The 21037-nt window shown below is 44.7% G+C and overlaps 1 protein-coding gene across 2 annotated transcripts in view; it reads right to left on the minus strand.

Annotated features, from left to right (window-relative positions):
* Syne2 (spectrin repeat containing nuclear envelope protein 2) overlaps positions 1–21037 on the minus strand; it is a 135599-nt gene that overhangs the window by 74922 nt on the left and 39640 nt on the right. The window contains exons 17-27 of one of the 2 annotated variants that reach the window (XM_041658050.1): positions 19060–19290; positions 14922–15104; positions 13138–13266; positions 12124–12245; positions 10503–10644; positions 7990–8121; positions 4067–4219; positions 3759–3968; positions 2229–2330; positions 494–610; positions 147–347 (exon numbers count right to left, since the gene is read on the minus strand). In XM_041658050.1, the coding sequence (XP_041513984.1) occupies positions 147–347; positions 494–610; positions 2229–2330; positions 3759–3968; positions 4067–4219; positions 7990–8121; positions 10503–10644; positions 12124–12245; positions 13138–13266; positions 14922–15104; positions 19060–19290 (1722 nt within the window). Of the gene's footprint in view, positions 1–146; positions 348–493; positions 614–2228; positions 2331–3758; positions 3969–4066; positions 4220–7989; positions 8122–10502; positions 10645–12123; positions 12246–13137; positions 13267–14921; positions 15105–19059; positions 19291–21037 lie in introns of both variants that reach the window. The other variant, XM_041658049.1, reaches the window with a different exon arrangement.

The following is a 21037-nucleotide window of genomic DNA, read 5'->3' on the forward strand; positions in this document are numbered from 1 at the left end:
TCAATGAAAAGCTCCACGTAGGTGAGAAGCTTCTGAAGGAGCTTGTAAGCAGAATGCTATGTCTTCATCAAAGAGGATGATGGATAATTATTTCCTATGCACACTTGGGAACAACTGGAGGTTAAGGTCACCAAAAAGGTTCTTACCTTGTGATCTTGTAATTGAGCCTGCAAAGCAACTTTACTCTTGGCGTGTTGCAAGGGGCTACTTGCAAGCTTTTCTTTTCCAATACTGATGAGCTCCACCATGCCTTGCAGCAAGGCATCCTGCTGGCTCTGGGAGAGGAATGGGCTGCTGAGTTCTAGATATTTGGCTCTCAGGATTCCCCACATACTGTCAAGAACATCCTGAAAAGAGAAAGCAGATGTATACAAGCATTTCAACCAGTCAAGAACGTAAATCAGACAAAGAACACATTGAAAATCCTGGTGAAGACCCAAGCCTTGTCCCTTCCGCCCTCGGTGCTGAATGAATGCTTTCTGCCCATACACACCTCCAACTTGTAAACATCCTGGAGTAAAACATGAGGGAAACGGAGCCTTTCCCCTTCGTTCCTTAGTTTGGCGACTTGCCGCTCCGAGTTCTGCAGCTCTGCTGTATGCACATCTGCCTTCTAAGTGAGAAATCAGATAGGAGAGAAATACCATAGTTAAATCAGGAAGCACATGGAGCCATCAAAACAGAAGCACACACGGAAGTGCCTTGGGAGTACAGAAACAAACCAAGGGAAAACGAAAGGCCTGTCCTGACACCCCGTTCCACCAACATGCAGCTCTTCTTGTCAGTCTCCCTAGAAGTGCCAGGGTTGAATTTGTTCCCAACACATTCTACGCACATACCAAATGAGGCATATGTGCATAGTGCGGGATTCATGGTCTCTGCACCTCAGTGTTCTGAACGCTCATCAGCTCTTGAACACCTCTTAAACCACTACACAGTTACCTTCCAAAAAACTAGCTTGGGCCAGGGGTGGTAGTGCACACCTTTACATCCAGCATTTGGGAGGCTTAGACAGACGGAACTCTAGGAAGTCAAGGCTAGCCTGGTCTAAACAGTAAGTTCCAGACCAGCCAGGACCACATAGGGATACCCTGTCTCAAAATCATCATCATCATCATCATCATCATCATCATCATCATCGTCATCAATGGTTACGGTGATTAATACTCGGGAGACTAAGGAAGGAGAGTTTGCTAAATATAAGACCAGCCAGGTAGAAGAGTGAGACCATCCCCAAAAATTCAAAATGAAAACTAAAAAAAAAAACAACAGAACAACATCCAATCATCCCTTTCCATGTTGCTGGAGATTAAACCCAAGAGCCTGTACATGCTTGGCAAGTGTTCTACCACAAGCTATACCCCCAGCTCTCCAGGTCCTTCTCAGCAGGGACATGGTATGCCACCCCATCCTAAAGTGCTCGCTGCTTTAGTCATAGGCAACTGTTTAATCCAATGGGCTTCGGGAGATGCACAGGTGTTATAGCAAGCACTGTGGCCAGGTCCATCCTCAAACAGTTCTGCTAGATCTATCTTTACGCAACTACTCTTTTAGTCTGTCTGTCTGTCTAGTCTCAGGAAGCCCAGGCTGGCTTTAAACTCTCTATATAGCTGAGGATGACCTTGAACTTCTGGTCCTCTTGCTTCCACTTCCCCAGGGATGGAATTACAGGTAATCATCACGTTTGGTTTATTCAGTACTGGGGATCAACTCCTGGGCTTCATACACGATAGCCAAATGATTCTACCAATAGAGTCACATCCCCAGCCTCTTAATTGACCTCTTCAGGGAGAACACACATCCAGATCTTAGAGAAGCAATGGAACATGGTGGGTTTTCAATATTAGCTCAGTAAATGAAGGGACGCTGTTGCTGAATGGAAGAGCACTTATCCTTAAAACCTTTATATAAGTCAACTGGCCCCTCGAAGCCGGACTAATCAGGGTTCCAGTGGACGAGGTAAGGGCCTCTTTACCAACACCTTCGACAACTGTAGACAGTCTTAACTTTTTCCCATTGACAGGCGAAAATGAACTATTACTTTAAAATATTATGCTTCATGGAGTACTACATGAGCCTTGCACTCGAAGGTCAACATAAATTGTTCTCATCTGAATGACCACTTAACCTTCACAACACTTGCCAAGGGGTATGCTTTGGACAAGCAGCTGATGCCCAAGACTCTCTGGTCTGAGGTCAGCTTCATTTGAACTGTTTTGATTGATTACCTGAAGCTGTTCGCCAATACTCTGTCCACTGATCGCATTCAAAGACTGCTGTAAAGCCATTTTCTTCTTAATGAGTTGATTGTATAATCGCTTTATTTCATTCTGCATATGAAAAAGGTACACGTAGAAAATGGAGAAATCTCATTAGACCTTCCTCCCCTTTTTATTAAATTGAAATTTTCTGAAAAATTTCAACATAAATAGAAAGAGTCACCCACACATTCCATCTCTGAGCTCAGCCTGCCCGTGGATCTCACTCAGCTAGCCCTAACTTCCCTTCCCTTCGGATTATCTTGAAGCACATAGCAGACATCAAGTCATTTCATCAGTACTCCCAATGTTGATTAAAGGATAACATCCCTTCTTGCTAAAAACAGTACGATCTCCCCCGCCCCAGGATCAATACTAATTCCTTCAAATGATTAATGATCCAGATGGGGTGCAGACTTCTGTAATTGTTTATAATTTTCCTTTTGGTGTTCAATTGGAATACCATTAAGGTCTTTGTGTCACAAGAGAGTCTGTGGTGTTTACCATAGAAGCAGAATGCAAGCCAGGACAGCATCTCTTTCAGTTGGCTGGCTCCCCTATTCTTTTTTGTTTCTTGGATTCATATATGTAAGAAAACATAATCCATTTGTCCTGAGTTTGGCTGATTGCACTCAACACCGGGTGCTGGCATGTTCTCCCCGCCCCCCCTTTGTCTGTTTTACTTGATTCTAGAAGCTTCCTAGATTCAGAGTTGGTTGGTTGGTCTTGTTGGGTTTTGTATGTGTGTGTGTGGTATATGTGCACCAGTGTGCACACAGAGGCCAAGAAGGTATTTTCTTCTGTCATTCGTCACATCATCATTATTGCCATCAGTATCATCAACGACATCATCATCATTGTCATTATCATCGTCACCACCATCAACACAGGGTCTGCCCCTGAACCAGAAGCTCACTTCTGTCTAGGCTGGCCACCCAGTTCCCAGGATCCACCACTCTCTGCCTCCTGTACTGAGGTTACAGGCATGTATGGCCATGCCTGGCTTTTACATGGCTATTGGGGATTTGAACCTAGGTCCTCTTGTTTTTATAGCAAGCTCTCTAATCCATGAAGCCATCTCCCCAAGCCCTGAGGTTTGCTTTTTATGGGCCAGATTCCTTCATTAAGTGGTGTTGTTTTATTTGTGTTTCATTGTGCAGCTGTAGCAGTTTCCCAGCTCGCCTGCCTCCAGACCCTCCCTTAACAATCTATCGAAGCCCTGGACTTTCATGGAAACGTCAAAAATAGTAACCTATCCTTCTGGCCTAGAAAGTTAAATAAAACCACTCTCCACGACAATCTCTAAGAAGCAAATGTAATACAAGAAAAGAAACATCATGCTCGATCATCTTGACACCCACACCTTTGGAAGGGGGCCTCATTTTTCAATTAGTCTCCCATCAAGAGCAAAGGCGTCATCTCCCTCAGCACTTCCTATAAGAACTGATGGCCACTGAGGGTCTGGGCTCCCCAGAGTCAGCCATGGGCTCAGAGTCACACCTGATAGCTGCAGCTGTGGTCAAGGCCAGCCTTCAGGGATGAGCTCCTCCAGGCAGCTTTTTCCTGGGCACGCTCCAGACTGACTTTCAGAGCATCGAAACATTCAGGTAGCAGCGTGGTGTCCTGGCCGTGCCACGTCACAGCTTTCAGAAGAGCATCCTTCTTGTCACCCAGAGCTAAATAAAGCTTCTTCAGCTCCAGAGCCAGTTTCTGCAAGATGGAGGGGAAGGAAGACAGGCAGTGAGCTCGGGCCTGAAGTACCGCCGCCACGCAGAAAGACAGACACAGGTGCGTTAGGAGTACAATACCTCAAAGAGCGCCTGCTGGGCAGCTGCATCCTCCCTGAGCAGCTCAGGTCTCTGTTGCAGCTCCTCCACATTGCCCAGACAGCGACTGAGGCTCAGAAAGAGTTCAAACAATCTTTTATCCAAATTGATGTATGTTTCTTCTGTCATACTTTCCTAAATCACGAAAAAAAAAAACCTGTTAAGATTCCTTGTCTTCCTGAACATGTGTTTTCCACATTTCCATTAGCATATGCAATTTATACTATGCTTTTAAGGAGGACTTATTCTTGGATATTAAAATTCTATGCATGTGTGTGTCTGTGTGAGGGTGTATGCATGGGGGTGTAGGTGCCCATGAAAGCAGTTACAAGAGGTTGTAAGTCACCTGATAATGGTGGCTGAGAACCAAACGCCAGTCCTCTGAAAGAGCAGTACTCTCAACCACTGACTCATCTCTTCAGGCTTACGTTCAGAAAAGCTTATGATAAACTGTTTCAACTAATGCTTGCTAGATGACCAATTAATTAGTGTTTTATTAACCGATAAACTAATCTACCTACTCTGTGAATTATACTGTACAATAAATAAATAAAACGAAGATTTTTTTCTTCCCTTGACACTAAGAAAAACAAGCTTGAGAATACCTACCACCACCCAGCACACCTGTCAGAGTAAGCTCACACAAGGTTGGAAACCTTGCCTGCTCCTTCTCCATCCTCCCCATCCCAGGGCACTCTGGAGACCTCACTAAGCAATCACCACTCCCTTTACACACACCCCTTGTTGATCCTGGGGCTCACATTCAGAAGTCTTTGTATATTGCTTTGGGTAGCCACTGCAAAATTCACCAGAGCTGGCAGAGGGCTGGACACAGAGCTCAGTGAGACGGCATTTGCCTGGAGCATGGGTGATGTGGGAGTGATTTCTTATTAATAAAGAAACTGCCTAGACCCATTTGATAGGCCAACCCTTAGGTAGGCGGAGTAAACAGAACGGAATGCTGGGAGAAAGAAGCTGAGTCAGGGAGTCGCCATGATTCTCCCACTCCAGATAGACGCAGGTTAAGATCATTCCTGGTAAGCCAGCTCGTGGGCTATACAGATTAATAGAAATGGGTTAGATCAATATGTACAAGCTAGCCAATAAGAAACTGAAACTAATGGGTCAGGCAGTGTTTAAAAGAATACAGTTTCCGTGTAATTATTTCGGGTAAAGCTAGCCGGGTGGCAGGACACAGCCCGCCGCTCCGTATTTCAACAGAGTGGCTCCCAACGTGCTAATGAACTCCACGTAAAACCTGAGAGAGCTTAATTTTTATCACAGAAAAAAACAGAGTTTAACACAGCTTTTGGCTGTTTGTTGGTGGCTTGCTGTAGAGAGAGTTCCTGAATCAGCAACAGCAGGAGAAAAAAAGCTGCGTCATTTTAAAGTGTGACTTTCTGGGCTGTGCCACCAATGCGATCTCTGTCTGGATCCTGCGGGAGACAGAGCTTTTGAATGGAGCATTTGGAGTAATGTGCTACGGCTTGGTTGATGGCAATGTGGACTGTTGTGTGCCTGGAACCCTGTGTGGCTCAGGGGCACCAAATGGCTCTGAGGCAGGAGCTGCTCGGCTCGGCCATGATGAACTGTGCTGGTCTCAGGCAGGAACTACCGTAATTACCATAAAAACAGCTCAGTTAAGGTTTAGACTGGGCAGGAAACAGGCTGTACCTTATTACCGTATTACCTGTACATGGTGCAACTTAAGTTTTTAAGAACTGCTTAACATTTTAAGAAATGCTCCTGGATAGTAAAAAAAAAAATTACAGATTCACAATAAAACAGATTCAGACATAAAAGACCACACTGTTGGATGAATGTACGTAGACTTGGGAGAGAGAAGAAAGAGAATATAGAAAATAAAGTTAATGGTTTTTTTTTTTAAAAAAAGGTAAAGTCTTTAAAGAGACAGAGTACAGATAGTTAAGAGATTAAAAGAAATAAAGAAAAATAAGCCATGTAAAAATGGAAAATTCACAGAGAGTCTGGATTATGTATATTGTGTTTTCTTTAAAATTTTTGACTGTGAAGGAGCTAAGTACAGAGAGACATTTCATTACATGGGCTGCCAAGCTAAACCAGGATGGATATAAGGGTATTACGATTTCAAAATTTGGGTCTAAGGATATGATGCTTTGGAAAGGGTCTTCTTTTGTTTTCACAGAGGACCAGACCCTGTGGATTTCTTCTATCCCAATTTGGTATGATAGACCACGACCTCCGGAAAAGTTCCTGTGAACACCCTCAAAAAATTACTTCACTCAACTGGCAACTGAGATAAACCTGGCACACAGGTTACACCCTAAAGATCTGATTAACAGCGCCCCCATTCAGCAGGAAGCAGTATGGAGAGAAAAAACTGCGCCCATGTTCCCAAAATATTGTTTGTAAATGTTCTTTTACATTTAAAGGGGGAAATGATATAGGTATGAGTAATTTGCATTGGTGTGGATTTTACAGTCAATTTTGTTATATGTATATGTATTTCTGATCTTGATTAAGGTATTGTGATTGTGTAGTTCATTTAAAAATGTAATGTATAATTAAGAAATATAGGTTAATGGTTAATCATCAATAATAGTCAAGCTTGTAGTCATGTTGGTTAGATTTTCTAGATATATAGAGATACATTTCAGTTAGATAGACATTCTTCATATCTTTCAAAGACTGCAGAATATGGCATTTAATGTTTTAATAACTTAGGACTTTTCATGACAATGAGACATATCTGCTCCTGGTGGCACCAATCTACTTCGAGAGGAAGATGGGCATCGAAGAGGATCCTTATGGAGTTGGATAGCCATTTGGGCAAGAAACTGCTCTTGCCTGGACTGTTGCATAAAATAGACACAGAGAACCCTCAGAGAGAGGACTGCTGAACTTGCCTAAAGGTGAGACGGTCTTTTGGGGTTCATGACTCATGAAAGAGTCTGCGAGACATTCTGCAGGACACAGCAGATAGTGACTGAACTGTCTTTGAAATTTCCTGCTTCATGGAAATGTCTGCTGGATACTATGGGCCTGAAGGCTGAAGATGGATGCCCCAACCATACAAAAGAACTTTGGGTGACTGTCCAGGCAGCAAGATGTCTCTGTCATTTCTAGAGTTTTCTTATTTCTTGTTTACTTAGGTAGTATTATATCCTTCTGGAGTCTTTGATGGAGTTGAAGAATGAATAGATAGTTATAGTTTTCCTTAGTTATGATAAAAGATAAAATAGATATAAATATAGTAACTGTAATTCTTGCTTGATAACTGTTTTGCTATATGTAATTTTACTATGTTAAAGTTAAAGCCTTTCTTTTTTGTTTAAACAGAAAAAGGGGAAATGATGTGGGAGTGATTTCTTATTAATAAAGAAACTGCCTAGACCCATTTGATAGGCCAACCCTTAGGTAGGCGGAGTAAACAGAACGGAATGCTGGGAGAAAGAAGCTGAGTCAGGGAGTCGCCATGATTCTCCCACTCCAGATAGACGCAGGTTAAGATCATTCCTGGTAAGCCAGCTCGTGGGCTATACAGATTAATAGAAATGGGTTAGATCAATATGTAAAAGCTAGCCAATAAGAAACTGAAACTAATGGGTCAGGCAGTGTTTAAAAGAATACAGTTTCCGTGTAATTATTTCGGGTAAAGCTAGCCGGGTGGCAGGACACAGCCCGCCGCTCCATATTTCAACAGAGTGGCCCAAACAACACATGGGAAGTCCTCGATTCAACTCCCAGCACGACACAAACCACCCAAGTCGGCAAGCAAGAAAAATTCCATTTCTAATCCCAAGACTCATTCCGTTCTGACTCTATTAACTGCACAGTGAAGGAGATGTGTGATGATGACCTCCTGTCTTTCTTTCTGCAAAATGTTACTGCCATGAGAAAAATTCACAGTGTGTAATTTCTACCTGGGTCTGAAGGCGGTTTGCTTCTAGGCGGAGATCTTCGAGCTGGGTGGTGTAAGTGTGCAGTTCGTCGGCCGTAGGGCATCTGAAGTTATACACACTCACACTGGGCAGCGTGCTCGTATTTGTGGCCACCTGTCCGGAAGAGAGAAACCTAATTAGTTATAGCCTGAGCCGCTGCTGGAACTAATGTAAACGGCAATGAGAATGCCTCAGCGCGCAGGCCTCCCGGGTACCCCCCTCCTCAGCAAGCTTCTGTATCCTGTCACTATAGGAAAAAACAAGGATCTGTTTAGCTACTAATATGAGGGAGAAAGCACAATTAGAGGAATTAATAAAGCCAGAAATTTATAGATGTATGTGTTTATTTAATATTTTTGGCAGTTCTAGGGACAGAACCCAGGGTCTTCTATACGCTAGGCAAGTGCTCAACCACTGAGCTGCATTCTCAATTTAATCTTTCAACTTAATAGGCTATTCAAACCACAAACTTAGCCAGTCCCTCCTCCCCTCATTATTTCAAGACAGGGTTTCTAGGTGTAGCTTTGGCTGTCTTGGAACTCAATCTGTAGACCAGACTGGCCTTGAACTTGGAGATCCGCCTCTGGAAAACTGGGACTGAAGGTGTGAGCCACTGCTGCCTGGCTACTTAGCCAGTTTTTTAACTAGTCTATTTATTATGTACTAGTTTGTTTACTAGTTGGCCAACTCTTAGAATGAGATACAAATCACAATTAGGGAAAAAGCCGGGCGGAGGTGGTGAGCACCTTCAGTTCCAATATTCCAAAGGCAGAGGCGGGTGGATCTCTGACAACACAGAGAGACCCTGTCTCAAACCCCTGCTACCCCTCCCCCGCCGAAAACCCCTAAAAGTCAGTCACAACTAGGGCTAGATCCACATCTGACTTGTTATTGAAAGGGCAAGTCAGCGTTAGAACTGAACCATGTTCAGGAGGAGGAGTGAGTCTGAGCACATTTCTCAAATTGAATAAAATATTTTATAACATCAGTGGCGTGCCAGAGTGGATGGGGCGAAGTCCATGAGGGTTCGTGCTCTGTTGGATGGTCCGATACCGATAAGTACATGGGCATCACAAATTACAGTCCACGGGCTATAAAAGAACATGGCATAAAAGAAGGGAGTAGGGGTGTATATCAGAGAAGTTTGGGTAAATGTGGTCAGAATCCATTGCATGCATGCATGAAAGTCTCAACTTGCTGACAAACTTAAAAATGAAACGAAACACAACACAACAAACAAACAAACAGGTTGTGGTGGCAGAAGACTCTCCAGGGAAAAGATGGATAGGACTTTAAAAGACACTTATATACATATATATGTTTTAAGTGTGATTAGTAAGGAGAAATTCAGACAAAACCCTACCTAGGAGGCTAATTCAACTCCAAATGGTCAAATAAGATTCTGAGCATGAAATACATTCCCATTAGACTGGAAATTAGAACTCACTGAGGACCTTTGCCCAGGCCAAGTAAGTGCATAGCTGACTAGATAAAACCTGGTAGCTGGAGAGATGGCTCAGTGGTTAAGAGCACTGACTGCTCTTCCAGAGGATATGGGTTCAGTTCTCAGCCCAAAATGGCAGCTCACAACTGTCTGTAACTCTAATTCTAGGGGATCTGACACCTTCACACCAATGCACATGAAATAAAGTTAAATAAATTATAAAAACAAAACAAAACCTGGTGGCTGGGAGCAGCCAAGCCAGGCCACTCTCACTTGTTCCTGGTTTGGGGAGAACTCAACATCAACAAAATGTGCCATTGGCACAGGCTGGCATGTGATAGGTTCTACAGAATCTTCTGATGCATGAATGGCATGTACACACCATTCTATAGGTGTTTTGTAAAACTTAGTACACGCTATTCATTCAACAGATAGTAACTAAAACGCCAGATTGCCATAGGTGCTATGCTAGGCACTCAAATGTGAACCAAGCAGACACGGATTTTCTTCTCTGACCTTCTAATGGTGAACACAGAGCATTACAGCTTAAATCTGGAGTGTCCCTTGTGGGCTGCTGGCACTGCCGTGGAAGGTGACCTTTGAGATGTGAGGTCTTTCAGGTGGATGTGGGCCACTGGGGATGGGCTTTGAGGGTAACAGCATGGCCCTGCTTTGGTCCCTGTTCTCCTCCTGATCCACCAAGATGTGAACATGCCATGTGAGCCGGCCACTGTAGAGGGAGCTGCTTCAGCGGCTGTGCCGTCTCCCTCACGATGACCTTCTTACACCGTGAGTCAATCACCTGTCCTTCCTTAACTGTTCTGTTCCAGAAACATGCACACGAATGCGTAGGCAGAGAAGAAAATAAGAAGCATAGTGAGCTCCATGACCAGGGGGCAGGGGCTACAGGAACAGAAAGGGAGGGTCGGGCAGGGCCGGAAGAAGCCACAGGGTTCCTCTGCCTTCTGAAAACAAATGGGCACATCGTGCAGAGAACACAGGTTTCTAGATGAGCCCTCACTGGGTTCCCGAGAGAGAGAAGCACACAGACCTGAGGCTCCACCAGCAGAGGTCCTGGGGGATTTGGTCTTGAAGTTAGTTCATGGTGAAGGTACAGCCACTTGTCACCACTTTGGCCCTGGGGTGACAAGGCTGAACCTGGAGCCGCATTTCCAGGGTCAGGAATCTCGCCGCTTGTGAAGAGGAGAAAAAAAAAAGTGTGAAAAGAATTGACACACACACACACACACACACACACATAAATCTCAGATTACCTTTACACAATGTTTCATGTCAGATTTTAAAATAAACAATTCTTCCAATACTAAATATCCAAAAGTGGCTGGGTGATGGAGGTGGATCTTGTATCTTATCTGTTGCTTTCATTGGTTAACTAATAAAAGAAACTGGTTGGCCCTCTGATAGGGTAGAATTTGGATAGGCCGAGTAGACAGAACAGAATGCTGGGAGAAAGAAGCAGATTCAGGGAGTCGCCATGATTCTCCCACTCCAGACAGATGCAGGTTAAGATCTTTCCTGGTAAGCCAGCTCGTGGTGCCACACAGAATATTAGAAATGGGTTAGATCAATATGTAAGAGCTAGCCAATAAGAGGCTGGAACTAATGGGCCAGGTAGTGTTCAAAAGAATACAGTTTCCTTGTAATTATTTCGGGGCATTAGCTAGCAGTGCGGGCGGCCGGGTGCCAGGAACATAGCCCGCTACTCCTTATCACTACAGCTGGGAGGCTGGAGAGTTGGTTAAGACCAACTTAACCAACTTGCTGCTCTTGCAGAGGACCCAGGTTCTGTTCCCAGGGTAGCTCACAACCATCCTAAGTTCAGTTTCTGGGGAATCTGAGGCCCTCTGCTGACTCCTATGGACACCAGGCAAACAAGCGGCACACACACACATACACAAAGGCAAAACGCTCAAGCACATAGAGTGAATGAACCTAAATTTCCTTTTTTTTTTAAAAAAAATATTTATTTATTTATTTATTTATTATATATGCAATATTCTGTCTGTGTGTATGCCCACAGGACAGAGGAGGGCACCAGACCCCATTACAGATGGTTGTGAGCCACCATGTGGTTGCTGGGAATTGAACTCAGGACCTTTGGAAGAGCAGGCAATGCTCTTAACCTCTGAACCATCTCTCCAGACCCTAAATTTCCTTTTTCTGGGGCGGGGGCTCTCACTCAGCTGGTAGAGTGACTCTAGTAGGCATGGTGCCCTAGGTTTGAGCACCAGCATCACACAAGCCAGGCGTGGGAGTGCACACCTGTAATCTCAGTATTCAGGGTAGGGCAGGATTAGAAAGCCATAGTGCAAGTTTGAGACCACATTGGGTTACACCAAACCTTACCTCATAAATAAAAGAGAGAGAAATGCAAAAATACATCTAACGGATGCCCATCATACTTAGAAATGCTTTGTCTCACGCTGGAGAGATGGTTCAGTGGTTAGGAGCACTGGCTGTTCTTCCAGAGGACCCAGGTTCAATCCTCAGCACCTATGTTGGCTCACAATTGTCTGTAACTCCATTTCCAGGGCATCAAACACTCTCTTCTGGCCTTCTCAGGCACCAGACAGGCAATGGTGCACAGACATACAGGCAGGCCAAACACCCACACACATTAAAATAATTAGAGAATTTGAAAAATGCTTTACCTCGGAGCTGATTCCTGATTTTCATCTTTATCCTGTTGGCAATACTGCAGCCATGTTTTCTTGGCATTGAATTCTGTGAACTTAATTAAATCTTTCTGTTCCAATGGTTTTAACGCCAGAACCTGTAAGTGGACACAATTCAAATGGTTTAACTGATCTAGTTTTTCAATTAGCACCCTGAATGTCTTCTGTTGAAATCATCTAGTTTATATCACCTCAAGTCATTACCACTTTTCTTTTGTGTTTGCTTATTCTTGTTACCATCTATGCCCCCAAAACTCAGTTAGGAGCTGTGTCTGTGGCTCACCGAGGGAGCTTTGGCCTCACGTGTGGTAGGTCCTGGGTTTCAAACCCAGCATTGCAAACAAACAACAAACCCCAAAGAGAAAGTGAATAAACAAAACTATAAAATAATCACTTAACAGCCAAATGTTATTTAAACTATATTGGACGCATATGAAAAAATTACCAGTGAACATGCTTTGAGACAACAATCAAAGCAGAGCAGTCAATAAAGAGCTAAGCTTGCCCTGACGGTGGTCACTTGGTTTAAGATGCAAACTGCCAGGCGGTGCTGGTGCACGCCTTTAATCCCAACACTTGGGAGGCAGAGGCAGGCGGATCTCTGTGAGTTCGAGACCAGTCTGGTCTACAGAGCTAGTGCCAGGAAAGGCTCCAAAGCTACACAGAGAAACCCTGTCTTGGAGAGAGAGAGGGAGAGAGAGAGAGAGAGAGAGAGAGAGAGAGAGAGAGAGAGAGAGAGGAAGGAGGAGGAGGAGGAGGAGGAGGAGGAGGAGGAGAAGGGGAGGGGGGGAGGGGAAAGGGGGGGTAACCTAATGAAGGATCAAGGCTCTATCCCCAGTGGAATAGCTTACTGTGCAGACCCTGCAGGCCCCAGCACCCATACTTCAGTCATAATGCAGCCTTCCAATGCTAGCTCAGGCTTTAGTCCAAAGAGAAACACCAACCAGAAAGTTTAGTTCCCATCCCTCCAACTGAGAGAACAGGAGTTACCTGTGTCTGGGGAACGTCCTTCTGTTTGCTGAACTGTGGCCTTTCAGTTATGACGGATTCAAACTCAGGAAAGCTGACTGGCTGGAAGACGGTGTGGGACTCTGATGGTTGCTTTACAGTGGTGGGATGCTGGAAAACCAACACACAAACCAACATATATGTGTTCCATGATGGCAGACTGATTTTAAAAGACGCAGTGATCTGAGCTACCAACACAGAGTAAATAGCAGCACTGTTATTTACTATAATTCAATGCGCTTATTTCATATCAACTTCTGAGACTACTACATTTAGTGAGATAATTGTCTTACGTACTCAATCTAATTTGCCTAAGGAATTTACAAAAGTCAGGAAATTTATCTTTTTTAAGGAACAAAGCAAAATGAACAAAAAAACCCCCAAAAAACCTAAAGGGGCAGTATTATGTTTATAAATTAAAGTTCTCTTATATAAGTATCCCTAGCTGTCCTGGAACTTACTTTGTAGACCAGGTTTGCTAGCTCTTGTAGACCAGGCTGGCCTCGAACTCACAGTGATCCACCTGCCTCTGCCTCCCGAGTGCTGGGATTACAGGCATGAACCACCACCTCCCAGCTACATATTTTTAAAAGACGAAAACTTCGGCATGACAGAGAAACCACATAGCCCATGTACCCTATGAATCTCAGTCCCCAGTGAAATCACTCATAAGCTTTCATGCAAATCTTCTACTGTGAGATCCATTTCTAAGATGCTTTAGATGTCATGAGGACACTTGAACTATATGATAGTCTGGGCAGTATAAATATATATTTCTAAATGAGTAACAAAAGTGCCCTGGAAACAGATTTTTGTCTTTATGAAGTAAATCCTTATTTTATGATATTTTGTCTATTTGTTGGTTTATTTATTTGGAGTCAGGGTCTCACTATGTAGCTTTGGTTGGCTTGGAACTTGTTATGTGGACCAGTATGGCCTTGAACTCACAGAGACAGATCCACCTGTCTCCTGAGTGCTGGAATTAAAGGTGTGCACCATCAATTTATTTTGATTTTTTTTTTGACACGGTGTTCTCTAACTTGATATATTACCAAGGAGGGCCCTGAATTTCTGATCTTCCTGCTTCCACCTACCCTGTGCCAGGACTACCCGCTGCGGCAGGGATTGAACCCAGGTCTTCATGCATGCAAGCACTCTAACAACTGAGTTACATTCAAAGTCCAGATATAAAATGTTTATCTTATCTACATATATTTATATGTTTTCTACAATGGCTTCATCTTCATTTAGAGTCACAAAATTCCTTCATTTTATTTTATTGAAAAATTAAATCTATTTATTATTCTCTGTGTGTGTGTGTGTGCGCGCGCGCGCGTGCTGTGGTAAGCAGGTGACAACTTGTGGAAGTTGGCTTTTTCCTTCTATCATAGATTCAGGGTGTTGAACTCAGGTCATCAGGGATGCAGGACAACCTCTTTGACCCCCAAAGGCATATTGCTGGCCCCCAAAAATTCCTTTTAAATACGCTCTTCCTTATGAAAAATTTTTCTATATCAAAGCTCAAAATCAATAGAATCCTCAGCCTCGTGGAATCAGCTCAAGTCAACCTGCAGCCACCAACAGGCACACCTAGGCCTGGAAACCTGCACAGTGGAACGAAAGTGCGATCCCAGAAGCCCGTGCGTCCTCTCCTTTCGCTCCTTTTAAAACATCTGTGACTCTTTAACGTGGATGGTGTGTCTGCACTGCCACCCCCACCCAGAGTACTGCCAGCAGGCTCTAGGATGTCCACGCAGCTCCCTTACCTGGTCCTCGCTGTGCTTCTCCTGAAGCATCATCTGGACCTTTTCCAAGTTGCACTTCACAGTCTTGAGTTTCCAGGAAAGGGCTTCGGCCTCTTGCTGAGTGGCTCCGCAGTCTCCCAGGCCCTGGTCTTTGCAGGTATCTAACAGAGAAGCCACCTTGTGCTCAATCTCCGTCAGCATTGCCTAAGAGAGAACATCACCGAATTATCCACAGTGGGTTTCAGGGGGTGGGGTAGGGATTGAACCAGGGGCCCTGTGCATACGTAGCATGCTGCCTACTGCTGAGCACACGGCCAACCCATAACGTCGGCCTCTAACAAGTATTAGTCTCCAAAATGAGTGAGATTTGCTTTCTTTGCCTCAGAATATAAAAGAAGTCCCAGAAACTAGACGGAAGGAACCTTGGAGAAACACAAATTTTGACATGATTCTAAGCTGAGAAGAAGGGGTGTGACTAAATCAGCCCTGATGGAAGATGTCGCACTAAGCAACCCTGTAGTCACCCCTAAAAACACTACGGATTATGACGCCCAGCGCTTCCTGCTGGCTGACAACACGGATGCTCAATAGAGTGGCCACACAGAAGCCACGTTCATCCAGGGTCCCTACCTGTGTACCCTCAGGTAATCTTTAGAATGGAGAAAACGGCAGAATTTACTTTCTAAATTTATTGTGAGGAATCAGTCAATTAACTCCGTGTATTTTTGCCTTAATCCATGTGCTTTGGGCTTAAGATCATGTAGACTATACAAGCATGAGATTAAGAGGAAAACCCTGAATGTTTCCCCCATCTTTCTAATCTTTTCTGTTGTAGCCCAAGTGTCAAACAGAGAACTCAAAGAATTCCACACACTTATTTGAAGGTTCTTCCCCTTGCTTATTTCTTCCTCGTCCTCAAGCCAATCGAACCTCCAAAAGATCAAAAGAACACAGAAGTAATTTGGAACTTAAAATGCTTAGTGACTGATACAACCAACTGATCTACACGAGTCTAAAAGGAAATCGGCTGCAGAAAGTGCATTTCCAAATAGTCAGGCTCTTTGCGTTCCTCCTCAACAGACTCTACACTCTCTCAAAGCTCAGGCGTCTATGCAACCATGCCAACTGGCTGGGCACAGGGTCAGCAGCCCTGCGCACACCCCACATTCTAGCACCAAAGCCAATGGCATAAAACCCAACCTGGGACTAAGACCACGTTCTGTTCAAGAAACACTCTACCTCCAAACAGATTATCCAGTAATGTATCTTGTCAGCCCTCTACTCCAGAAAGCTACTGACTGCATCCCCGTGGCTTTTTCAGAGCCTCAATGGTGGCCTTTCACAAAGGCAACCACAACTGTCCGCTGGCTTGTTTACCCGTGCAGTGGAATTAGGCAAATATTTGATGTGTTTACGGCTGACGCTCCCCAGCGACCATTTCAACAGCTGTAAGCTGATATTCTGTGACTCGCTTAGCCCCCGGCTGCTCTGCTTTACTCAAGCTGTTTCCAGATCTCCCGTTTACTAATTAATGCTGTCGTAATTCTGTTACCACCTTGAAGATTTCTTTTAAATTGTATTATTATTATTTTTTATGTGTATGGGTGTTTTGCCTGCATGTGGATCTGTGTACTATGCAGCACCCTCCAAGGCCAGAAGGGGGAATCGGATCCCTTGGGACTGGAGTTACAGATGGTTTGTGAGCCACCATGTGGTGCTGGGAATCAAACCCAGGCTCCCTGGAAGAACAGCTAGTGCTCTTAACTGCTGAACCACCTCTCCAGCCCAAATTTTTTGAGGCACAATCTTTTCTTTCTTTCTTTCTTTCTTTCTTTCTTTCTTTCTTTCTTTCCTATTTTTGATATAGGGTTTCACTGAGTAGTCTTGGTTGACCTGGAATTCAGTTTGTAGACCAGATTGGCCTTGAGCTTAGAGATCCACCTGTCTTTGCCTCTGAGTAGTGAGATCAAAGGCATGAACTACTGAGGCCAGCAAATATATTCTTTCTTTTTATTTCCCCTAAGACAAGATCTCCTGGGAGCATGGGAGTTATGGGACAGGGTAGAAGGGGGAAGGGGAAGAAGGGAGCTGAGAAAAATGTATAGTACAATAAAAACAACAAAAATGATAAAATTATTTTTCTATTTTTATCTACTCCCCACTTTCCTTCCTTCTTTTTTATATTTATTTTTCTGAATCAGCACTTGGGAGACAGAGGCAGGCAGATCTCTGGGAGTCCCAGGTTAGCCTGCTCTGCAAAATAGCCCTAGGTCAGCTGGGACTACCTGGTGAGACCTTGGTTTTTCTTTTGATTTGTTTTATTTTAGAGGCATTATTAAATCAAAGGAAAAGAACATTTTATATTCTTCCAAGTGACCTTCCAAATTGTTGATTCAATCAGACAAAACTACCAGATAGTAGAGGATCAGATTTTCTAGTCTCCTTGGGAGGTCTGTAACTTTTACAAATGTGAACAAAAGAATAACAAAATTGCTGTTTGAATTCACCTATTTTATGCATTTGTTTTGAGACAGGGGATCGAGTAGCCGAGGCTGGCCACACACTATGTAGCCAAGGATGACCATGAACTCCTGACCTTCCTGTTTCTGTTCTGATAGGACTTCATGTGTGCTGAGCAAGCAACCCACCTACTGGCTGAAAAGGTTCAAAGGCCACCACTGCCAAACCCAAATTTTTATATAACCTTTAAATGTAGTTCAAACAAAGCACATTTTCAGCCATTGAGAGCCTGAAAGCTATATCTTCCATCTGTTAGATACACTGCGAGTAAGACAAGTTTATAAAATGCCTCTGCTGCCCTCTGGATCCATTGTCCTGGGACATCATGTAGACAGATGCCTAAGGAATCTGGAAATCCACTCTCCCCACTTCCACCTTTAGTGTCTATGAAGAACTTGATGGGTAGAGTCACATTCCCCCAGGTCTGCCCACAGCAACCTTATTGGGTGCTACTGCCACCTGGTGGGCATGTCTTGTCTTTGCAGTGTCCCCCACTCTTCAAAATGGGTGCAAAATAGCAAGAGGATGGGCATTCTGGTGGTGACCAAGCCATGGGCATGAGGTCTATCTGGTTGATAGCAATCCTTATGGAGCTTGGGGACACTTGAGGTACAACTTAGTGCAGCTCTGATCTGTTGCTGTGCTTAACTTCATCACCAGGGAGGTCGATCAGAAAGCCAGTGTCTGGGTAGACCAACTATTACAACTGACTAACAGAACTATCCCCAGCCCCGTCACCCCCCCCCCCCCCCCCCCCCCGCCTTGCAAGTAGTTCCAGGTTGATGAAAGGGAGGAGGCTGGGCTACCCCAACCCCGGGACAGGTTCTTGTAGGAGGAGCTTCTGGTGGCAGGGCCAGTGCCTGAGGGACACTGAGACAGGAGGGAGATGTCTCCATCCCTGGTAGGAGGCGGAGGCTGGTCTGTTGGACACAGCCTGGCGAGAGGCCACCGTAAGCAGCCAGCAAAGCTCTGTTGTTGTGACAGCAGCCACACTGCTGAGGTGTCGTCATCCCAGCCCCTCCCTGGAGAGACAGAGTGCCCAGCCTTTGGACTGAGCTGGCGAGCTATCCTCGGGGTGACTTCAGACAAAGAAGTTGATGTTCTCACTCCTCCCCAGCCAGGAGCACATGGGGCTGACACGCCCGTCCGCAAAGCTCTCTTAGGCGGGTCTTCGAAAATCTTGCACGTTATGACGTTCACTTTCGTTCTGATGAGCTAATTAGTCATACGCAACCCTTGCGACCGTAGATAAAAAAACGACAGCAAATGTCAAGCACAGTTTAATACCAGACACCGTGAGCTCATCTCATCCAATTCTCAGAAGAATTCTGTGTGCTAACCTACTCTGCTGGAGGGGAAAAATAAGGTGGAAAAGCAAACTGGTCCACGCTCACAGTTACTACGGCGGGGCTGGTTTTGGATTCTGGATTCTGGGCTGTTACTCACGTCTGTCCCCTCAAAGGGACTGACTACATTAAGAATTTCAAAGATTCAATGGTGAAAACTACGAGCTGAGGCCAAAATAAATGTGAGTTCAGAGGCATGGGAGACACATACTGTCACTTTAAGAGCAATCTGCCCCATCTTGGCAGGAGATGGGTGACTAGGCAAACCCTAACCTCCTGCCTGGCCGGCTTACCTGGCACCCAGCCAGCTCCTGCTCCACCACCTGCTGCATGTCTGGGTCTAATGTTTCCGGCTCAAACGCCACGTTGGCTTGTTGCAGCCACAGCTCCAGCTCGGCCACTTGGGTCTTGCAGACATGGAGGACTTCTGCCGGCTGAGGCCTACTTCTCTCCACGGTGACTTCAAACGCACCTTGCTCGTGAGGAAAGTCCAGAGGTGAAGCCTCAATGGGAGGTGTGGCACCCTAAAATGAAGCCAAAGGTAATCCAGCAGTGAGAAGCCAGGAATCCAAGGCTTTTACCTGGGGCTTGGAAAGACCTGGGAACTTGCAATCCTTTTCCCTCCCATTAAACGGAACAAAATAAGGACAAGAAGGAGGAAGAAAGAAAAGAAAAATGCACCTCCACACTCATAGCAACTGCCACGTGACCTGCCGGGCCAGGTTTCCAGGCAGCCAGTCTGCATGTACACAGGTACAGTATTCCCGGGCACAGAGGTGGAGAGTGGCAATCCCCGGGAGGCCGATGAGAGTGTGTGTGTGTGAGGGTGTGTGTCCCAAACACCTGGAACTGACCAGGGCTTAAAGTCGTATGACACCGATGATGAGGCAAGGCTCACACCGCTGTGCACCCCGTGCAAATAGAAATAAACAATCAAAAGACCCCCAAAGCAAAAACAATAACCCAACCACCACAACAAAAACAAACATGCCAGCAGGGCTAATAAAATACTGCAACCTGCCACACAACTGTAACATCCTCTCAAGCAGCAAGAGTCGATTTTTGTTTTTTCTTTAGCCATCTAAACTCTCTAGTCAAAACAGCTTGGGTCCGGTATTGGACTTGGTGGAGTAACGCACATTTTCTCCCTCCCTCCAGAGAGAAAACCCTAAAATGGTTTTTGCTTTCCTAGACTCGCAAAGAACGGACGGCGTTAATGTGAAGTTTGAATACAAGCGTGATATATCCTCTGTGTATTGAAACCACTGGATTTCTCACCAATACAAGAGCAAACTTTCTCCCAGATGTATTTGTTAGTTTCAGAGTGGAGGTAAGGATGATTTTAGCATGGCAGACTTGCCTGACACTGCAGGACCTACCCTCTTCCTACCCTCTCCCAGAATGCTCAAGGACATTGGCCCTTCTAGAAAAATCCCTTCAGGAATACAGATTTGCATTGTGATCTGTAAAAACACTCTGTCTCCATACATTCTGTGCTAACTAGAATTAAAACCAATTGCAACATTTCCCACTGAAGATTGTGTGCCAACTTGTTAGCATCTATCTAATAAAGCATAATTTGGGACAAATGACAGAATTTCAACAGGAGCTGCTCACAAACATAACTTCCTACCTCAAAAGTGTAACCTTGGAGGGGTCATAATTTTCCTGACTCACCGCTAACTTTACATGGGTTTGTTCTTTTCTAGTAAAATGCTATTTCTTAGGTTTGGGGGCATCCTCAGTGGTAGGGTTTGCCTGGCATGTGAGAGGCCCTAAGTTTGATCCCCAGCACCCCTAAATCCCCCAAACAACAACAACACAACAAATAAAACCAACAGATTTTCTCTGCCTCCGTCTACCTATATTTATAGCTTCCTTCAATGATTACCTTCTGAAGGATGCCTTCTTTTTCTCCCAGTATTTTCCCTGAGCCTCCCATACCAGGCCCACCCCTGCTCCGGGCTTCAGTGGTCTTTGTTAAGGTAAAAATCTGTGGGAATGACTGTCAGACATCAGTTTCTAGCCTGCTTATATAACTGATCAGTTACATAAATAACTGATTCGCTATTTCCAGGTTTTGGGGTATGACTACACCTTAGTGGCAAAGACAGTGAGATCTCCTTTTTTGCTGGCATCGTCTGTTAATACCAACGGGTGAACCTGTAAAAAACTATCCTCCTCTTAATTTACTCAAAATTTTATTTGACCACCTCTGGCAGGCCGAAACTTTAAGCTGCAGTATAAGCTGTTCTATTTCTGACTACCTTA

The sequence above is a fragment of the Microtus oregoni genome, unplaced genomic scaffold (genome assembly GCF_018167655.1).
Source record: "Microtus oregoni isolate MIOR12 unplaced genomic scaffold, Mior012 000009F_ref0000495, whole genome shotgun sequence".
NCBI lineage: Eukaryota > Metazoa > Chordata > Mammalia > Rodentia > Cricetidae > Microtus > Microtus oregoni.